Below are 22947 nucleotides of genomic sequence, written 5' to 3' on the forward strand. Positions count from 1 at the left end.
CTGAGAGCTCATAAGACCTGGCTCAAAGAGTAACACATCAATCAAGAAACATGAGGTGTTTATAAAAATATTGTGTAGATGAACAGTGTATTCAGCCATGACATAAACATGTCAAGGGCAATTGCAGGACAATGGAAAATGTAACAGAAATCTGATGTATCTGCTTTGCATTAAGTCATAAATTTCCTTTCTCTACTTGTATTACTTATTTTTCATTGATAACCTCAACAAAAAAACAAATGAAAACCCACTAAAATAAACAAAACATCTAAAAAACCCTAAATTGCAATAGCAAAAATAAAAATGTACCTGTTTTCAGGAGGACAGAGCTTATGTTAACCATCCACATAAGTGGATGCATTGATGTTCTAAGCAAATGAACCCAGATGTCTGGAAAAGTTCTGAATCTATTACTTGCTTTGGACATCCATAGCTTACAAAAACAGGTAAGAGGAGGAGAGAAAGGTATAAATGAAAGCTTTTCACATTGTGGAGAAAGTTTTTGCCCATAATAAACAGGGATTTTTTTCCCTTCCATAAATCAGTTTCACTTTTATTCCCAAACTGCCCCTCAGTTTAGAACCCTGATATTTTTTTAATTGAAAAATTAAGCAGTATCATTTCCCTTGCAACTCAGTGACTGGAAGAAATGACAATCCTGGAATAACAGTATGATACCACAACAGTATAAAATTCTAATAGTAATAGAATTATGCAATAATGAGGCTGTTAGGTTGTGGTTTGCCTTCCAATACATTTATTAAACAGTCATCACTCTGCTGGATGATGTAATAGAATAAGTCTGTGTTATTCAATGAAGAGAATTAGGGCTACAATGTCTCTGTCAGATAAAAACAGAGTCTGTACAAGAAAAATTGTGGAAATATTCCAGTATGAGGTCTTGAAGAGTTCCACAATGGCATGAGGAGAAAAGTTGCCCTTTCTAAAATTTTTAGAATAGATGCAGCTCATACACAAGCTTTGAGTACAGTACATAGTCTAAGCTCCATGGAAGAGATGAGAAGGCAAGGCTTTAGGTTGAAGGTTGAAGGCTCAGAGATTCCTTACACCGGCAGCAATGCTTTCATTCCATCATTTGCACTGCTTGAACTACACAAGCCTAGTTAGGCTGTTCAGAAAAGATGGAAAAAACTGACATCATGTCTTCTCTTTGTCAGTACATTGATAAAGGATTATAGACAATCTTCCCTTGTTCCACAGATCCCTCCCCTCTGTTGCGAGACAGTGCCTGTTTGTGAACGCAGACCTTCTGCAAAGTTCTGTCTGTGCTTTGACCAGGGCTGAAGAAGGGGCAGTTCTTCACATCTAGCCTCAGGGGCAGAGTAGCAGGGCAGCAAGCCAGCATTCAGTCCCCTGGCAAAGAGCTTGCTACGCTTTTATGCGTTACTTCTATATACAAAGAGACTTAAATTAGCCGTCTGCTGTTCAAGAAAAAAGAGCCTTTATAAGTTTCAAAATAGCCTACAAATAGTGCTTCAGTTCCTTCAGTGATGTGTGGGACTCACCCTCCCATGTAATATACATCAGCTATTGTGAAATTCCAGAGAGCTGTATCTGGGTTCTGAGTGGAGCAGCCCTATTTTTTGAGGGGTATTTACAAAACTAGCCAATTTATAGGCCACTAGCCAATTTATAGACTACTTAAGTTCATCTCAAGAAACAAGGTGTCTTTCAAAGACAATTCAGAATGAACTCTGTGGGTGCTGTATTACTTTCAAGCTACGTAAAGTGAAGAAAAGGGCCATGAAACCATAGCAGCAAGTCATCACTGGAGCAGTAGTGCTGACACAAAATTGACTGCGTGCATACAGACTGAGGGAAGTTAAATATATACCTGTTTGATAAAGAACAAGGTTCTGAAATATTGCAGGCAGGACATCTCCAATAAATGTACAAGAAGAATGAAGAGTTAGGGCATAGCTAATGGAAGGGAGGCAGATACGTAACACTACTAGACTGACTTTCCCCAGCAAAGTGGTTTTACCTGGAAAGAAAATTAAGATTTCTAGGGATAACAGAGCTCCATTTTATAAGACTTTATTAAAAACAGTGTCCTTAGGTAAACAGGTTAAAAATCAGATGCATTCTAGACACTAGATACACAGATTAAATTAATAACTTAAAGAAGAGAGAATTTTGTCATTTTTTTTAATACTTAAGGACTGGATATCATTGCAATTCCTGACTATTTTTTCTTTACATACTTTTGTACTTTTCTAAAATCACAGCAGAATCCCTTGATATGGCAAGTGCTACTTACACTGAATGCTATTCTCCACAAGGAAACAGGGAGGAAATAATACATCTAGATAATTGGTAACCAGGTTACAGCATCCACACTGGTAACTTAAAAAAGAGATAAACAGCAAAGCTGATATGCAGAACAAAGCAATTTTGAATTCAAGGGTGATCTGAACTGAGACAAAAGTAGTAATATCTTAATGGCAGAAATTAAGACTCCAGAGTCCATGATATAAAAGGCCTCACGCTGTTGAAAATTTCTGAAGAAGTCAGTATGCTTCCTGACTTTTACCAAAATAAAGACCACGTAAGCATTTAAAAGAGGAGGTGGACTGTAAGGGAAAGTACTAAAAATTGAGGCTGTTAAGAACTCTTGCAAAGTGCACACTGTTAGAGTCACCTTTATGGCATGTGCATTAAAGCAGCCTCAGCCACAGGAACAGCTGCATGTGTTCCCTTCAGATTCTTAGCCTCTTCAACACACAAAACATAAACACTCTTACTCAGGGCATGAATTAGGGATTGGTAGCAGAAATAAGAAGCACTTCTTGTGAAAGAAATCAGAAGACATAGAAGCAAGTAGATACAGTGGATATTTATGGTAGATGCAGGCAATAAGTACAGTAGAAGTGAAGGGAAAAGAGAAAATTTTAAAACATTTGAAGTATGATTCTTACTTGCCTCTGACAACAGAAGTTTCTGTGCTCTGATGGGAAAATCACCCAATCAACATTTCTAAGAGATGCTTGCCAAGAGGTGTCTTTACTGCATGTTCTCTAGCTGACCCACCTCATACACTTTTAACCTTTAACTAATTAACAACTAACATTTTTAATGTCAGAGTACATTATGTTTACAGCTAAAACCAAAGCTGCATGGAGATGAGCACGTAACCTGCAGCATTCAGTACACCTTGAGCTTCATTTTAAAACAGGCACTCAAAGGAAGAATTGTCTCCTTTTCTAATAGTTAGAATAATTATTTTCAGTGTTTCATTAATCCAAAACCAGCATTTGAGAGATGACATTATTTAAAATTAAGCAGGAGAATCAAAATAGAGAAACACATTGAAAGCCAAATATTTTTACAGGGCAACTCTTAGCTCTTAGCAACATTAATAGAAACCATTTCACAACAAAGTGTTCAGTAGATCAACCTATAATTGATTTGATGAAGTTGTCACCAGGAAGATATCTGCCACTAATTACTTAGAAGTAGGGAGAACCATATAGAGATGTCTTGAACTGGGTAGAAGATTTTTCTAAAGATAGTTGTCAAAAGCAAATAATGTCAAGACAGAATAAAACTATTAAGTGAGGCAAATTGAACATAAAGGGTCTTTTAAGTTAAAACTGAAACACTAGCTATTATTGCATCAAAACCTATCATCAAATTTATTGAAAAGTCTAGTCAAGATTCTCCTGGAGAAGACAGTCACAGCCTAAGCAGTAAAACTATACATAATATACATGAATTTTCATGAGAACATATGTAATGCATAAAATGAATGCCTGTGATTTTTATTCAGGTTTTAAATACATTAGCTGGCTTCCTGCTATGTCCAGCACTTTCTGATGCAGTTCAGAAATACTTTTTTCCTTTAAATCCTAGTGTTTTCAAATAATTTTGCACAAAAAAGGTGACACGTAACAGTAGCTTAGCTGCTATTTTTAGTAGCAAAGAGTTAAGGCCTTGAAAATCATCCTTTATAATAAAAAAATCATAGCAAGATCATATTAAATCTTTAAATATGTAATCATCCAGTACCAACTACTTTCCCATGGCTGCGCATTTACAAACTGTATCATGGCAAAAAGACCCCTCCAGAACATCCATTCCTCTGGTAAAGGATCTCCTTGACTTGAGCATAGCTGCTGTCAAGCTCTATTGTCAGCTTCACTTGCCTGGAAAGATGGCAACATGGATATCACCCATCCTTCCTGAGATGGAGACAAAACCTGCTTAAAATTACAAAGAACTCAAGTCTCCTGATAGTATTTTTATGTCATCAAATATTAGCAGAAAGACTGAGGAACGTTGAAACCATGCAAACAGAGAGAGAACAAGAGCAGGATAGCCTCAAACACTAAGCTGCATTTCCTCTTATTTTCATGACACAGCTGCCTAATTGCTTCACACTAGATTTGTGCAAAGAATGTGAACATGGGACTCCCTGTTGGCAGTTGAAATGTGGAAGGTATTAAATACTTCTTGGATAATTCTTCATTACTCTACATTGGGTTTTGGTGTGATTAAAATAGGACTGCTAAAATCTGTTTCTCTGATTGGCATGTCTAAATTCACCATTTATATGTCCTACTTATAAACCACTGTTGTGTTAGTTGCCTTCATACACAGTTCATTTTCACATTACTTAGGAAAGAGGGGTACCTTACCAGAAATGGTTCTGTACAGCTCAGACGGGCTGCTGGCCTTTTGGCTGGAGGGAATCTGCTGATGGCACGGTGGAGGTGCTGTCACTAGGAGAGAGGGAAAAGGGCAGTTCCTCTTCAGTAACAGCTAAAATGTCAAAAGTGCTATTTAAATAAATAAATAAATAGAGATGTTTTCTTACCATAGGTCACCTCTGGTGACAGGGGAAAAGCTGATGTGAATGTGACAGCCTCATTTCCATTTTTTATTGTGGAGAAGATTTCCCCATCTATTTCATCCTGGTAATGTACAACAATCATCTAAGAGAAGACACAAAAAAGCAAAATTACAGTGTGCTAATTCTCACTTAACCCTATGACACAGTGGGGCATTCTTCCTCAAATTACAGAAGGTTTCTGTAATTAGATATAATGCAATCTACTGTTCCAGCAGAGATATCATGGAACACTGAAAACATGCAAACACAAGAGACATCCAAAACATGCAAAGACAAGAACATCCTTAAACATTAAATTGCATTACTAAGGTGAATGCAGTTACTTGTTCTTATTGTCATGCTGTAACTGCCCAATTGCTTCACATTAATTTTGGACACAGAACATAAGATTTCCTACTGGCCACTCACTTCAGTATTTAGTGAAATATTCTTGATTGTTTACCTCCTTGGTTTTCCCTCCAGCAACCGGTGATCTTGGAATTACAGCCTGGTGACTAGCAGGAGACTTCATCCATCCACACCTGTTATATGATGATTCCCCAGGAATATCATTGTCATACTGCCCAACACTTAACTTTCTGAGCCTTTTTCCTGTTGCATCATCTTGCATACCTGCTGCTGAAAACAGGCAAGCTGATTAAGAAACTATTTTTTTTTTCAATTAGAACTGTTAAAACAAACTTCACTATTCTGTCTGTAGTGATTATAATCAAGAATGTTCAAACTGTTTTACAAAACAAAACTGTTTTACATAGGTGGGGGAAAGACACCAGTTGTAGTTTCTTTGCTGACACCAGCTGGAAAATATTCACCATGTCCTTTGTTGTAGAGGAGTAAGTTAAGCAGCATGTTTCTCCAGATGCTCATTTTTGAAGCTATCACCCCGAGTGCAATCGGAAGAGCAAAACAGCAGGGGTCGCTACGGGCCCTCCAATGAGAACCCTCTCTTGCCATTTCTGACACACAGTGGCTCTGGGCAGAAAAACCATTGCTGCTGCCCGGGGCTGTGTTTCTCCCACCCCTTTCCCCTCCCAAACGCAGATTATTTTTAGCTAAAACAGATCCTGGCCCTTATAAACTCAGTTCACTGTATACCTTTTGTGACACACATAGCAATCACAAAAATTAGGTATTAGCTACACACAGAAGCTGGAAATCCTTTTGAGGAGCAGCACAGAAGAGTAACCTTAACCAGCAGAACGATCCAGGATACTCAAGGACAGAAAGCACTATTTTTTTCCAAAGACGTTATTAAGAGCACGTCACTAGATGCAGAGCTATGATTAGCAGGATTTTATACATGGTCATCATCCACTCCAAACAGCAGGCACTTCCAGATTATTCCTGCAACAATTGCTTTTTCTACCCTTCTTAAATCAACAACAAGGATCCGTAGAATTTACTGAGTAGTCACAAAAACAACCACATGCATAGCAACTTTTCAAATACTCCTCTGAGAGCTTCTATAGTCTCTCTCTCTATATATATGCAAAAAGATCTCTGAGGATTAGCTATTTCTCTTAAAAGAGTTGAGTATTTCCCCAAGAAGTTACTTGAATTGCTTGGTGTAATTTAAACCTTTACAGTAATTTCCAACAGTAAATATGTGTTGCTGAAGCACATCACCTACGGACCCTGATCATGGAGCCATAACACTAGGAGTCCAAAGTGTGTCCTTCATCTAAACCAGCAGGAGGGCTTAATCTGCAACTTGGGTAGAGAAAAACAATAGCGTACACCTTACACAACATCAGTTTCCTAATCTGAAGTGGCTGATAGAAGCTAAGGTGTAAAATCTGGCATGCAGCATAGGAGTCTGTGTTAAAGACATTCCACCTTGATTACACTACACAATTATAAAGCATTAATGCACAAGTACATTTCTGTATAGTGGAACAGTTTTTATTCAAGCTTGAAACAGAGACAGGGATTTTAGACTAAAATCCATGATACTTAACTGATTCTGCATTGACATATGTACGTATCAACGTGAGTAACTTGCTGGCAAGTAGGGGCTTATCCTAAAAATATTAATAAATCTCTTGTTAAACTACAGAATTAGACACTTCCAAAAAATCCATCTCTGCTAGCAGCCAAGCAAATGTTATAATAACTACTATTGAAGCAAATAAAGAAATACATAAAACCATGTTAGTAATTTTTGAAAATTCCACCAATAAGGTCAAATTTCAGGGTCCAAATACAGCCAGTTATTAATTTTATCAAGTCAGTATTTATAAAGCTAGTGAAAAAAACCACAACTGAGATTCTGAAAAAAACCTGAGATTTTGAAAAAAACACAACTGAGATTCTGTTTTTATGGTTGCTGCAACCGGGAAAACTAAAGAACTTTTTAAGCATCCATATTTAACTTTTCCCCCCCAGCTTGAATTTTTATGTGTGGTCTCTCATTTATGGAAAGAGTATGTGCTGAAGACCCTGTAAGCAAACTAGATGCATCACTCAAGATTTTTGAAGCCAGAAAAGGACATGAAATCACAAATATCTTCTAAACCTCTTACATGACACTGAACAGTCACAGTGAATTCTACTGAAATTGGAGACATTTAAGAATGTAGACTGAGTTTATACTATTTCAGCATTTACTAACATTTGCATTGGATTTCCTTTTTTATTTGTAATTTCTGTAAAGAAAAGTGAGCGGGAATCACTGCAGAATCTCAGACAATCTGAGACCAGATACTCCCAGTCCCACCACTTCTCCACAGGAGGCAGCTGGAGCCAGGAACAGCAAATAAGAGTTTCACTCCATCTGTAAACAAGTTACAAAGGCATAGACAATTTATTTCAGAATATCTCTCTAAGTTAACATGGCCTTGGAGACTATGATAAAGAATACCTATCTTTTGGATCGGTCAAAAAAGACCTTTGAAATTTAATGCAAGTTTTGCTTGTCATACTAACGAGAGGATTTCATCATCAATAATATTGGTACACTCATGAAGCTAGTCATTTCTACAAAGTTAATGCAGTCCTCAGAAAGCTATAAAGAGGCCTCTCTGGGAAAATGGATATTCTCCTTAAACAGACTGAAAGTGCTTTACATACCAAATTACCATTAGATGCTGGACAACAGAGAGGAGAAGTTGAGCTGATATATTTCAGTAAAGCTTAAAGCAAATAAGTCTAAGAGATTAAAATTAAGTGAAGGAGTAAGCAAAAATTACTACTACTTAGTTCATTAGTTTCAAAACTTTACTTCATAATATTTAGACTTTTAATATTTAATATTTTAGACTTAGTAATTTGAAAGGAACCTTTTACAGTGTAAGGTGTCAGTTGCCAAGACTTCCTAGAAGTTACAAAATTCATTTTTGTTTTTATCATTTAGCTTAAAGTTTTGGCAGAGCTTCATAAATAACCCAGGAGCACATATTTATTTCTTTGAAAGCATTTCATATACTGTCCTTTCTCTCTTTTCCCATGTGAAAAGTAATTTTTCCCTAAAAAAGTAGTCTTGTTTTGCCCAATGAACAAATAATAACATTCCAACAGATTGGCATCAGAGCAACATCAGGCACTTACCTCATCAGATGGTTATCACCATGCAAAAGCTACAGCTAACCAGTGGTTAAAGGTTAATCATTGTTTGGTTTCTTTAACTGCTTACCTTTCCTCAACTACTATTGAGAGGTATTTAAAACTATTGGAAAGAAAACAATGCTAAGTTTAAAATCTTGTCTCCAGTGGCTTGTCAATAACAATGGTGTATCTCATTTATTAGCGAATTATCCAACTGGTTGCAAATATAATTCCTTGTGACAGCATTGAAATATGAATGTCTGAACTTGTAAAACTGATTTTAACCACTTGAATTTCAATCATCTATACTTGAGCAACAGTTAAGATCATTTTCTCTGGATATAGCTTAAGCAGTGTTAACTATATTATTTCACAGGCAGCTTCTCAACTTCATTTATTGTCTAGCAGGATTTTTGGAATCTGCAATTCATTTCAGTTCTAATCCTTTCACAAGAGGAAACAGGTAACATCTATACATTCAAGAAAATCTGACAAACTTTTAAGTGGTTTAAGAAAATAATATATCTTTTTAAGAAACAAAAGGAAACCTTACTAGGATATATGCTTAATCAACCAATCAATACAACTTAACACACTTTGCAGACAGACAAGCTGGAATTCATTGCTTGTGTACAAGCATGTTACACACAGAGAGGAAAAGATCAAGTGCTTGCACTTCAAGTGAGCTTCTTACCACAGCTCCAACTGGTGTGGAAAGCTAGCACGACATAAGAAGCTCTACCCACAGAGCAATAAAATGCAGGGCTCTGTTGTGAAAGGAACAGTGAAAATCTCCACAAAACTGGTTTTCCAGTGTGCCTTTCACAGACCTCAGCAGAAGTCATGAAGGCTGAAATAACACTCTGGGGAGAACTGTGTTAGCATTGCAGAAATTCCAGAAGTCGATGCCTACGCAGCAGTTTAAAAAGACCTATCAATTACTGTTGAAACAAGGGGATACAATGCAACATGAGGCTTAAGAACGCAACAAGGAAAGTAAGTTCACTTCTAATAAAGGAGCCTTCAGGGAGTATCCCATATACTAAAAATGTTACCAACAACACTATCCAAACTGAAAGTGATCTCCTCCTTTGCCACCATTTATCTTCTACGACTTTTAAGGTTTTTAAAGAAGGCATGGAATGATCAAGCTTTCAAAACAGCTTTATACTTAAACCATAGCAAATCTACTTTAAGAAATTAGAATCAGCTTTAGAATCATTATGACATACTGAAAGAAAAAGTAACTTCAAAGACAGCATGACAAAACTTGAACTAAATATTGCTGTGGTGGAAAAAGATAATCAAATACATAGCCAGCTCAAAAACAAAATCTCAGAATATTCTGAGTTGGAGGAGACCCAGCAGGATCACTGAGTCCAAATCTTAAATGAAGTATGAGGATTGAACCCATGACCTTGGTGGATTAGTGATGCGAGTACTAAACAAGGATCTTGATATGCCCACACTTTCAGATTCCAAGATCTTTAGGAACACTGTTTCAAAACTATTAATTAGAACAAAAGCCAACTATGCTGTGCCTGTGATACATTTTAGAAAGGTTAGGGCATTGAATGTAACCTAAACTGCCACTGAAGTCAGAAAATCCCTTTATTCTTGAAAAAATAATTAGCAATAATTAGCAATTAGCAATTACTAACAAGCAAACTATTCTTTTTAACCCCAATTTTTAACAGCTAGTAGACTAGGAGTGTAAACTCCTTATAACCAATTAGTCTAACAAGCAAATGAAAAGGTCTAAACTCTACCCCAAATTCAAGTAGACCATCAAACATAGGACACAGCAGCTTTGCAGATCTGTCACTTTAGTTTCATAGCCCATTTACATTATGCTAAGAATGGGAAGCAAGACCAGTGGAAAATCCAGACTGGGTATCTCCAAACCCATAGAGAGAGTTCATAATGATGATACACTCAGGCCCACATGCTGAAAACTACAAGACTCTTAAAAATGTATGGTGTAAGTACATGACATAAATTAAAAATTATTGTGCTGCTAAATGTAACTAAAATTCAATTTTTAACTGTAGCTCAAAAAATTATTTAATTTAGTTTAAAAATTGAATCTAGTTCAGTTATAACTTAAAAATTCAAATTTACTCTTAACCACTGTAAAATTAACTCCCAAGCCAGGCACCAAAATTTTCCTGTCCAACAGAAATGACCAGTTTTGTAGTGTACTTTACATACAAATAAAGCAGGTGAGAAGTTTGACAAGTTTTGTTTTTCCCTCATTTCACAATTTATTTTAGAGGGACTGTGCTTACCCACAGAATAGCACAGTAAATGGGAACATCTGCAACAGTTCAATGCTTTTATAAAATTTATTTAATAAGGTATGCAAAAAGGATTTCTTTCTCTCTCCTTTGTCTGCAAAGAGCTGAAGTATGATTTACGATACTGTATCTTGGACCATCTCCAAAGGTTTATTTTTGACAGAGGAAAGATCTGTGAAGGTATTCCAGACATGTAATCAGATCCTAAGCCACCTCAGTTTTATTCATTTTGCATTATTTTTTTGAGAGAGGGAGGCTTTGTTTAATGCTCAATTCTGCGTTGAGCTGATAAACTCCAAGCAAAATATAAGACTGTATGAATTGTGTATCTGTGTAATTCCTAAAGTAGGTAACCTAGCCAAGTTTTGAGATGGTAATTTCAAACACCATCACTCATGCAGGAAGAAGAATTAGAGTTACATGAGAGCAACAATATTATTTCAACCTTATGGCCATCACTCATGCAGGAAGAAGAATTAGAGTTACATGAGAGCAACAATATCATTTCAACCTTATGGCAAATATAGAACCTCTTTTCCTCATGCTGGCAAATTTAGGTAGAAATGCATATCTTGGTCACAGTCACTGAAACAGGCTGCCCAAAATATTGAATGCATGTGCTTCTGTGTTCTGCCTTCATGTGATCACACAATTCCTCACCTGCATCTAATACTTTTCTAAAGATGCAAATTTTAACATTTTAACAGTGAAAAGGTGGGGTACACAGATGAGACATGGGTGACAAGGATGGTAGGTTATAATGAAAATGGGTAAAAACATTACTGTCCTCTACATTTATTAACAAATTCTTGCTTTTATAGTTTTGTAGGTTGAAGCAAAATTTTGATTTCACTTTCCTCTTTTACTGAACAAGCATAAGCCTTGTGATAACAGGTGGCTGATTTGAGAAAATAAGTCTTACTAATATCCTTAGCAGTAGACTGAGGTCATGTGTTAATTATTAGGCATAAAAGAATACACAGAGAGTGAAGTAAACGGGGAATATAAGGCTGAAAGAAAAGCTTATATGCACATCAAAATTTTTTCATGTTCTAACTTCCTGTCATTTAAAATTAAGCACTACTGCAGCACTGTGTTATTAGTAAACAGCAGCTTCATTCACTATCAGAAACACATCTGTGCATAACTCAACTTATGTAAAAAAAAAAAAATTGGAAAAATCTTAATAAACAGTGCAGTGATTCACCTCTGATAAGCAACACACATGACACTGAAGGAGAGAAGAGGTCATCAGCCATTGTTCTGCATGGTTCATAAAGATATGTCCTAGCAAAAAGAAATTCAATGATCCAAAAATCCTAAGCACTTAATGCAAGAAATCATTTCAGAGAGAACCCAGAACTCTGTTACATGGGCAGTCAGTAGTTTGTGCCAGGTTGACCTATGCTAAGGATACAGGTGTATAAAAACAAGTAGGAAGAAGCATGAAAGGAGAGGTAGTTGCCTATCTGTCAGTCAGTGCAGAATCATATGCGCAAACAGAAGCAAGAATGCATCATAATGTACATCCCAGCTGACACACACATTTCATTCTTAGGCACATTCTTCCAGCTTTGCAGGGCACTGGAAACATGCATGCACTTTTAAGGCATGTATTTTCTGCAGGAAACCACTCATGCAGGAAACCACTCATGCAGGAAACCAGACAATTCCACCATCCTCCTTTAACGCAGCCCTCAAGTTAGACACACACACACACCATGTATCACACTGATCTCATTCACCTCCAGCACTGGGCGCTCCTCCCATTGAAGAGATTCACACAAAATGTCTCATTCATCCAATCAACCTCACTCAGACCATTCAGTCCTAATATGCCAAGTCTCTTTATCACAGGCCAATTCGTTCTATTAATATACTTCTTAGGTCAAGGACTGTTTAAGTCACAGAGTATAGAGCTCCCTCTAAAACCTGACTCTGTACGATCAGCCATTGTGAGCAACTGTTGTTTTCATTATCCATTATTATTTGCTATTTCTTCATTCCCATGGCAGCCAGCATTTCTTTGTGCCATCAGTTACAGCTCCTATGCTACACTAGTTTAAACAGCTAATTAAGTGCCTTGGATGTTCCCCTACTTATCCTAATTCTATAAAATTCTATGAGTCTACTCCAAAGTAAGATAAACCACATTCAACATATTATGGAGTATGGCTTCTCCTCCAGTTTTATGCATCAGCAAACTTGCTGAGGAGGAACTCTACCCCTTCATGCAACTGATTAATACATTAAACATGACTGGATTTAGACCCCTGAACTACAGCCATCTGTGCCACTGACCACAACCCTCTGAGACCTGATATGCACCCAGTTCTCAATCCAGTGATTCAGAACAGTGGTGTATATACAGAGAAACATTCCAGTGTTCCTCATTCTTAATATTCATTCAGGCAAATAGCTTTTTCCCCATGCTGGTTTGCGCACACCATGCATGAATAAACATATGATTCTGTATATTTCAGTGGGGCAAGTCCTGATATGTAAATATATAAATTCTACAGCACTTAGAAAATCAGTACGTGCTGGTGACCTCCTGGTCTCATGCAGAGGTGGCAGCATACCACATATTTGTGTTGTTTTACCTCTAGAACTCTGAGTAGTTTTAAAATGAAGCTCTTGCTAGTATAAATTGAATGTTACTTGCAGAAGTCAGAAATGGAACATTTTAGCACTTGACATAAAGACAAACTTAAAAAATTATTATTGTTCTGAAGCTATACAAATTATTTTTCTAATTTTGTTTAATTAAAGGCTATTCTTATGTTCCTGACTACTAAAGTCTTTCCTCTTCTACTGTGCCCTGATACCTTCCCTCAAATATCCAGAATTTAAAATGCTGTCTATACATTTATATTTGATTTCCTTAAATACAGAAATTCCATCATTTAATTCTTTAAAACAAAACCTCTTCCAGAACATTCCCCAAGCACAATTATTTTCACTGGTCTTTATTTACCTGACATTAAAAATGGAAGGGAAATTACAGTGACTTCTACTTCAAGATGACCAGAATCTCTGAGAAAATGTCACGTATCTCTTTTAAGCTTCATATATTCAAACACTGAACTGTAAAAGGTGACTTATTCTAAATGATCTCTTTATCCCCCTCAGTAGATTTACTGTCTATAAAGAGAAGAGTTCTCTCCTGCTGGAAAAATCTCAATTTGTCCATCAGCTAATAATTTGGAAAGATCAAGAGAATTACAAACTAATGCCACAAAATACATACTGTGTATTAAAAATAAGCAGCGAATATCTCACATTTATTAGTCATGGATTTTTGGACTTCTTCAGTCTTCGGTTACCCTCCTAAGCACAGAACTGTGATTTCACCTTCCCTACAAGAATCACCATCCTTCATCACATAGGTTTGCCCATGAGCAGACACCACACACTAGTCAGGCACATTCATGGTTTAGCGTATCCTATGGGCTTGAGCTGGAGCAACTTTTCTGTGTCCAGTGAGGCCATGGGCAGATTTCTGTCATGCCGGCTAACACTCAACCAAATCCTCGGGACTGGATCTGAGCAAGTCTTTCATTGCACCACGGCTGAAGACAAGAAGAGGAGGAAGAGGAAGATGGAAGGGGAGAAAGGGAGGCAAGGGCATATGTTTTGCCAGAGAAATTAGACCCCATAAAATTTTCAAACATGACAGTAGGACAGGCCTTATTTGTCACAAATTTTAGGTTGACCATTAATAACAGGTTTAGTGGACTTAGCCAGAGGCAGACTACTCATCCTTTTGCAAAGCTGCTAGTTCTAGTAGCATTACTTAGGCAACACAGTCAGCAAGTGTTGTGTATTTAATTTCACCAGCTGTAATCATTTCAGAGTCAGAGATAACAAACAAGCACTGTGATTTGTACATTTTTAAACAGAAAACTTTCCAAAGGAGCATGTCTTAAAATACTTTACTGGCAAATATTATATTATTTGTGAAAACATTGCATAGAAATTTAATACCAGCATCATTACACTGTATTTGAAGATAAAGTGGTTGGAACTTTTTCTCCTAACTTAAATGGAAATTGTAATAATGAAAAACCTACACCACCAATGCCTTCTAAAAATGTCTCAATGTACAAATTCTGCTCCCTTTTAACTTATTATCACAACAGCAAAATAATCCCAAGACATCATCTATAACAGGTAAGAACTTGCTGAACGGTACTTTTTTCAAGCAAAAAGGCAAGTACCTGCAAAACTCACTTACCTTACAACCTTTGATTCCATATCTTGGATGATTATGTAAAGAGGACATCAGAAATAATCCCTTGATAATCATTGTCAAAGTTGTCAGCAATGACCCGAGGGTCCTGCTGTACCATATAATGAACACACAGGTGCTAGAAAAAGAACGATTTTCAGAAAGTATTACAGCTTACCATGTCCAGAGGCATTCCTGTTCCTGACCTCAATTTTGTCGTGGAAACCAGAACTACTGTTAAGCTCTTCCATGTGTGCATCAAGGTTGCTGAAGCCATTTACTTGATTTCTGTCTGTGGTGAGAGTGTTAATGTGGGTTGGGAAAGGTTCAAATGTAGGGTCTAACTCCAAGATCAGCCTGTTCAATTGTTCAATGGACTGATCAATATCCAAAGTTGGAGAAGCTGGCAAGTCCCCAGCATTTTGTCCTAGATCCAGGCCATTTCTGTTCCTCTGAGGCATTTGCCTTGACTTAAAATTATCAGCATTTGCATGTTCTTCAGCTTCTGCAGCACCCAGCATGCTTCCTAGCCCTCTCTGCACAGCATCTCTGCTGCTACAGCTACGTGCTGGAGCATCTGGGACTTGGGACTGGCTCTGGACACTGCCTAAATTCTCCACAGTGTTATGAATGCCAACCCTAATTTCATTCCCTGGGGCAAAACCATATTGGTGAGCAGTGACCATCTGCTGCTGGCGTACCCAGGTCTGAGTAGAGTAGTTACTTGCGCCATAGGCTTGTGGATGGGGTGAGATAGAAGGATTCTGTTGCTCAGTTGTCTTTGGCTCAGTGCTTCCAAATGACCTCTCAAAGACTGAATCCACACCAATTCCCAGGTCTGCAGCAAAAGCATTGTGATGCTCTTCCCCAGCATTACTTCCAAAGCCATCTGAAAGAAGTGAGTTTTGACTGCTCTTGTGGCAACTGAAGTTCCCCAGGTGGGTGGAGTGCTGCCCTTCTGAGGAAGACAATGTCCCAATGCTGTCCACACTGTGAAGGTCATGATTAGGCATTTCATCATCCAGAATATCAGTCTCCCTGTCCTTCATTTTGGTGACTTCATTCATGTGAATGTAAGCTGGCACTATGTGGTGAGTAGCACTGTATTTGTTTTGAGCATCAGTCATATCCTTGGCAGTGCTGACAGAATCCTCCAGACCAAAGCCACTAAGTAGCTGGTCCAGTTCTGCCTTCTCTTGTGGGCTCAAACCCCATTTAACTCCTGGGACAAGGCGTTCCTCAGTCTTGTCTGTTCTGATGGAAGCTGTGGAGTGTCCAGAATCACTACTGACAGACAGGGTATGATCACTGTGATCAGGACTGCCTGCAACATGAACACCCTGAGCAACACCAGGGATGCTGCTGTCTGAAGAGCTCTTCTTTCTTACTTTTGCATACAGACTGCCATCAATGGGACCTTGGGTATGCAACACTGTGGAGGTACAAGTAAAAAGGAAAAGGAGAGATAAGGACAAGGCATCATATAAGGGCTTTGACTAGTGTCATGCCACAAGTATTGTTAACACTAACGGTATTGTTTCTGCAAAACTAAATCAACTCTATAACTACAGCAAATACCAATGACATTATCTTCTTTAATTTCACAAGACTTTTCTTGATGGAAATACAATATGCCACTTGTAGCTCAAGATCAAATAAAATCCTCTCTTTTTATTCTGTTTTGAGCTCATGTTTATGGCACCACAAACTCTTCATACTAATTTAAAGAATCCCCCATTATAGTACTAGAAATTTGAGAGTAGCTACTATGCATTCCATTCAAAGCAAGAATAGCAGAAACCTACCAGCAAGACTTGCCTTTAATACATATATCTATTATGTAATTATTACTTAGTCCATTTTTACTTGATGATCTGACTATACTACAAAGAATAATTTTCTCCTTTTCTTGGTGGTGCAAGGAGAAGACAAGCTTTTAATCAGAGCTGCAGTCCTTGGAATAAAATCTCTACACAAAACAAGGCACAAGTAAATGTTAAAAGTATGACATTTCTACATATATAAAGGATCTGGTATGCATGTCATGTTTTTGTTTCAAAGAAGGACTAATGAACTGAAGTAACAGAAGTAACTATAGTTGCCTTACTCCCATCTAACTCAGCACACCTATAACATCACAAAGGTTAGACCAACATGAGCTTAAAGTATGGCTACTGAATTTTTATCCAGTGCTGAAAATGAGCACAATTCTATTTCTCAAGGAAAGTTTTAGGAATAAATACGTCTAATGTCTGTAAAGCCGAGAAAGTAAAGTAAGTAGCTCCGCTTTCAAATGACATCGTTCATGTACCAGAATATTTATATTAAGCAGATATTTCTGAAAAACATTTAATACTCATAGTCTGAGATTGGTTTGAGATTAAGAAAATTGAACCATTACAATTTAGGAACAGGCAGACTTTTCTCAAAGGTTACCATCAACTACATCTGTTGTAGTTCCAGAATCAAAAGCCCTATAGAGAGCCCAAAGCATTTCAACATCAACTCTACCACACATTTTCAAAATATATGTATAATGAAATCATGATCATGAACTTCCAAACTAGGAAACTTTTCTAGGCAATACCCATTTAGAAAAAGCATTATGCAGAAATTGTACTCACAATGATAACTAATTCATTTGTCTTTATAATGGCAAGAAAAGTGGTCTGGTTGGAAGAAGCTTTGGGGACAAATCACTGACAAGGTTCCATCAGTTAAAATACTTACATAATAAAGGTTATACAATAGTTCTAATAGATTTCAGCTAAACTAAAGGACAATCTTTTACTTTCTAAGGACCAGGAACTATTGTTTGTCTCATGTTCATTTTAAAAACAGCACATGCAGAACACCAAAATACTCCTTTTCAGAAAAAGTTATCAAACTGAGCAAAAAGGAAAGCAACTCCCCTTGCTGTAAAATTTCTTTGTGGATCAAGTCTGATGTGTAAATTCCATGTTGAAAAGGGCTGCTATGCGTGAGGCTGAATGTCTGTATACAGATACTTAAAAACAGTATTTTTAAAAGAAGATGTATCAAAAAAACAGCAACAGACAGTTTCTCAGGCTCTTTCACGCTGTGACTTCTCATCAGCTCCCACGACCTTCCAGGACTATGAAGCATACTTGGTGTTTCATGTGAAGTATTTTGATACAGTACCACAATAAACTGCAGGATTTTAAAAACAAAAATTAAAAAAAAAAAAACAGAACTAAGAGTAACTATTAAGCGGGGTTTTTTTACTGTATGCTTGGTTTTGAGTTAAAAATCTAGAAAACAATAAAAAACCCTGTTTTGTTTGGAATAGTTGTATATCCTGATAAAATACAGACTTGAAAACAGGTCAGAACTAGAATGCAGTGAAGTAGTACAGAACCAGTACATAGTAATGTAATAGTTCAAATTACAAAGTCTTGTCTGACTGTTCTGTTACTCAAAACTAGGCTCTATGCTTCAAAAATGCTAGTCAGACTAAATACTGTAGTGGGTTGACCTTGGCTCTCATGCCAGATGCCTACCAAGCCACTTTATCAACTTCCCTTCCCAGGGAACCAGAGACAAAAATAAGGTGGAAAAGGTTGAGGTAAGGCAGTTTATTAAAGCAAGAAAAAACTTTAAGTTTGCATGCATAAGCAAAGGGGGGAAGAAGTGATCTCTACCTTCCAGCAGAGAGTAATGTTCAGCCACTTCCCAGAAAGCAGGACTTCCACACAGAGCGGTTGCTCCAGAAGGCAAACATTGTAAAGTAACAAAGGCCCCCATTCCTCTTCCTTGCCACAGCTTTTATATCTGAGCTGACATCATATGGTATGGAATTTCCCTTTGGTTAACTCGGGTCAGCTGTTTTTACCTAGTTGGGTGCCCTTCCAGGGTGTTGCCCACTCCCAGCCCTCTGGATGGGAGGAGGGTATGAGAGAATTGTTAAAGAGACAGTGCTGATGGTGTGCCAGTGCTGCTCAGCAGCAGGCAAAACACTGGTGTGTTACCAACACTTTTCGGGCTACCAATGCAAAGCACAGCACTGTGAGGGCTTCCAAAGGACAATTTACTCCAGCTCAGCCAGACCAAATACAATACCTCACACAAGCTCAAACATTCCAGCATGCAGATTTGGTTCTCCTTGCAGAAATGGTAAGTAGAAAAAAACTGTGAAATTCTCAAGTACAGCCATGGAAACAACAGAAAACCTTTATGTATCTCCCTCTCTTAGCCCTTCCAGTACCATCATACAGTACCATACAAGCCTAGTGGCAGAAGTACAGACAAAAAGACAAACACACTGACAGCGGACACTGACCCAAAGGTCTTGCACATGTGCACTCTGTAAGATTCAGAGAAAACCCTGTCCAGTACTTCTTCCACTAGTACAAAATTATCACATTTATTCTGCATCTTGCTAGGAATGCTAGGCAACCCCAAATATTTGGGGGTCTTCCAGCTGTAAATTGTACAGCTTCTACTCCGAAGAAGAGACACAAGTACAGCTTACTTTAAATTTCACTTAGGAAAAAAAAAAAAACAAACCAAACAAACAAAAAACCCAAAAAAACCCCAAACAAAAAAAAGGCAAAACTCACAAACAGAAAATGAATACTGCATGTATATGTGTTAGTAGCCTTAATTTAGCCTTAGCCTTAAACTACTTCAGGATTCTCAGACAGCTTTTAAGTAAGTTTAAAAGCTTTTAGAAATAAACAACTTTAATAAATAAATAAATAATAATAACAACTTAAATAAATAAATAACTTTATGAAATAAATAGCTTTTAAATTTACCATCAAGCTATCTCACCTGGGTAACCAAAATTTTATTGTATAGCATATCTATCTGTGCCCAAGATTGTAACTGTCTCCTTAAGACCCAGTTCTGTGTCTGGAAACAGCGCCAGAGGCTGCCAGGGTTTCTTTATAAAGTTGGAGCACCCAAGCCAGATTCTCTTTTCCCTAGTGGCTTTTGCTCAAGGCAGAGGTTTCACTTCCTCAGAGGTTGTTTAGGTAGGTTTTTCTGGGCTCACAAAAATAGCAACTCAAAAAACTGAATTTCACAATCAGAAACTGTTTTGGAGTAAATTTTCCAAACTCTGCCAGCAGCACAAAGCCTGAACCAGTCCCAGGGCTGGGTCACCCCACATTGATGGTGGGACACCATTTTAGGAAAAAGAACATTACTGCTGAAAGTCTGGTTTACTACCAAGTTTCAAAAATCCTACTATAGATGGGTAATATGACAATTGGCTCTCACAATTTAGGGATGAATATTGTGTGTATGTTAAGAAAATTTTTGTTGATGTATGGTTATGTTATTGTAGTTTGTTATTTGGACACCCTCTATTCTCCCCATAGTCCCCTTTCCCCCCCACTGTATTACTGCCACCAGACAGCCTTGGTTGTCAGGGACATGTGGAGGGGGACCATGCACATATGTCCCTTGCATGGGGCAACTGGGAATGGGGAACACCTCACCTCCAATAAAGTTGCAAGAAGGTTTCCACCAGCAAAGAAGAGTTGACTGGCAGACTTTGGGAGGGGCCAGGGTTGCCTGATGCAACACCAGGGGTATAATAAAAGGCAGAGCAGCCGTTTTGTGGATGAGCCCCTAGCAGTCAGCCATGCTCACAGTGCTGTCCACTTTTCCTTATTCAGTCCTTTGTTGTGTTGTTGAGGTTTAATAAACCTTTAAAATTTTAAAGTGAGCAGTCGTTTCTTGCAATCCCTAAAGCAATTTCTTGAAATAATGGTTTCCCAAACAGAAGTCTCATTGATCATAAGTACAATGGTGAGCCTGACAGACATGACTTTTGATATTTATGCTAGAACTTGAGGAGCCATATTATGTGTGTACAAATGAAATGAGAAACATAAGAGTTTGGGACCTGCTGATTTTTGGTTCTAAATTTAACTATGAATACAATATTATTAGACCTCACAAGAAAACAACTGTGATTGTGGGTCAAAATAATTTATTTGCAACTAGACAATTTGCTCTAATAGATAGCTGCCTTTTTAGGAACCAAAAAAATACCACTCTGCATTATAAGCAGATAAGAAAGAATGAAACTCATAGCTAAACAAAAATCTAGCTGTTCCTGAGGAGTCTGGATATTTAAACTTGCAGGTTCTAATTGTGAAAATAAAATGCATATTGAACATATCAAAATTATTTTCTAATTTGCACAGCTGTAGGAAAACATTCTTAGATTAATTTGGAGTTTTTAAACTTAACTATCATCATAGAATATATTATAAAATTGTTTGGGTTGCAAGGGATGACTAGACATCATCTAATTCCAACCCCCCCGCCATGGGCAGGGACACTTTTCACTAGACCAGGTCGCTCAAAGCCCCATCCAACCTGGCCTTGAGCACTTCCAGGGATGGGGCATCCACAATTTTTCTGTGCTGCCTGTTCCAGTGTCTCTCCACCCTCTGTTTATTCTTTATATCTCATCTAAACCTCTCCTCTTTCAGTTTAAAGACTGTCCTGTCACTCACTACATGCTCTTGTAAATAATCTCCCTCCATCTTTCTGGTGGGCTCCCTTCATGTACTGGAAGGCTGCAGTTAGGTCACCCCTTTTTTCCTGTCTCATTTCCAGACTGAACAAACACAGTTCTCTCAGCCTTTCCTCACAGGAGATAAGGAAAACCATCCATCCTTCCAACCAACTTGGTGGCCTCTGCTGGTCTTGCTTCCTGTGGTAGGGGCCCCATAGGTGTATGCAGCACTGCAGGTGGGATCTCACTAGAGTGGAGGGGGAGAATCCCCTCCCTCACGCTATTGCCAGCACTGCTTTTGATACAGCCCAGGACACGTGGCTTTCTGGGCTGCAAGAGCATGTTGCTGAGCTGTGTCCAGCCTCTCAACCACCAGCACTCCCAAGTCCTTCTCAGCAGGGCTGTTCTTGATCTGTTCACGACCTAGTTTGTATTGATATATTGGGGGATGCCCCAACCCAGGTGCAGCACCTTGAACTTGGTCTTACTAAACTATAAATTATATCTATAAAAATTATAAATATATACAACGATAAATTTTTACAACCATAAGTATATAAAAGCTATATACATCTATGGTTTGTTTGTTCATAAAACTAGGACAAATGAACTATTCAAATACTACAAACTTAGAAAATACAAGGGTTTCTAGTTGTTCTTCTATTATATAACCTCTTTATTTTATATTCTACCTTTTTCTTAAACGTAATTTTAGAACACTTCTGCACTAAGACTTTTGGATTTCGCTTTACCCTGGTCTTCATCCATGTGTTCACCAAAAAAGGTGAAAACCAACTTAATTGTAAAAGTAAAGCTATGCATATAGGCAGGGAACAGTTTTGACAAAAGAAAATGAGTAACCATAACAGCAGTGAAAAGTTTCATTCTTTATACCTTGCTTAGTAATGGCACCACAGAGGCCTTATAAATTCAGTATCTCATCTCCATGCATGACTCAATCTCTGCTACCATTTTTTCCAAGTTAAAATGCACAGCAACATAGCTGTCAAAAAACAAGATCGCAACAGAGTTGACCTAAGTAATGCTGCAATTTAATTAACTAAAGCAAAGAGGCCCACTTTCTTTCAACCTGTCCACTCTTCCGAGGAGCTGTTCCAACTCTCTGAACTGCCCAGGCTGAAGCCCAACAACATTCCCATGCTGAATCTGAATTACATGCACACACTAACTGATTCTCCTAAGTGAAAATCTCAGAGCAAAGGTTATGTGTGTATTTTCACTCCTCTACCTGATACACAAAGAGTATCTTATTTAAAATTATGACCTGAAATACTAACACATACCAAATTTAGTGACATCCTTCCAAGCCTGTGTTTTCCTGGCACTTCGCTTCTTGAAATCCAAATAGCCAAAGTCAGGCTTGTGAACTAAAAATATTTCAGTCTCTAAGCCTTTTGACTTGTCCCCACAGCTACCTGCTGTCCATTCATCACTTGGGAAAACATAACAAATGAAAGCCAGCTAGGTAAACTAATACACCACAAAT

General features: G+C 37.8%; 1 protein-coding gene across 2 annotated transcripts in view; it reads right to left on the reverse strand.

The window, feature by feature from the left end:
• The window catches only part of TNS3 (tensin 3), a 125236-nt gene that overhangs the window by 42274 nt on the left and 60015 nt on the right, over positions 1-22947 (reverse strand). The window contains exons 14-17 of one of the 2 annotated variants that reach the window (XM_084222384.1): positions 15123-16376; positions 5316-5491; positions 4838-4955; positions 4659-4742 (exon numbers count right to left, since the gene is read on the reverse strand). In XM_084222384.1, coding sequence (XP_084078510.1) covers positions 4659-4742; positions 4838-4955; positions 5316-5491; positions 15123-16376 — 1632 coding nt within the window. The remainder of the gene's footprint in view (positions 1-4658; positions 4743-4837; positions 4956-5315; positions 5492-15122; positions 16377-22947) is intronic. The other variant, XM_084222383.1, reaches the window with a different exon arrangement.

This window comes from Fringilla coelebs, assembly GCF_963513975.1.
Source record: "Fringilla coelebs genome assembly, chromosome: 1".
In the NCBI taxonomy this organism is placed as follows: Eukaryota; Metazoa; Chordata; class Aves; order Passeriformes; family Fringillidae; genus Fringilla; species Fringilla coelebs.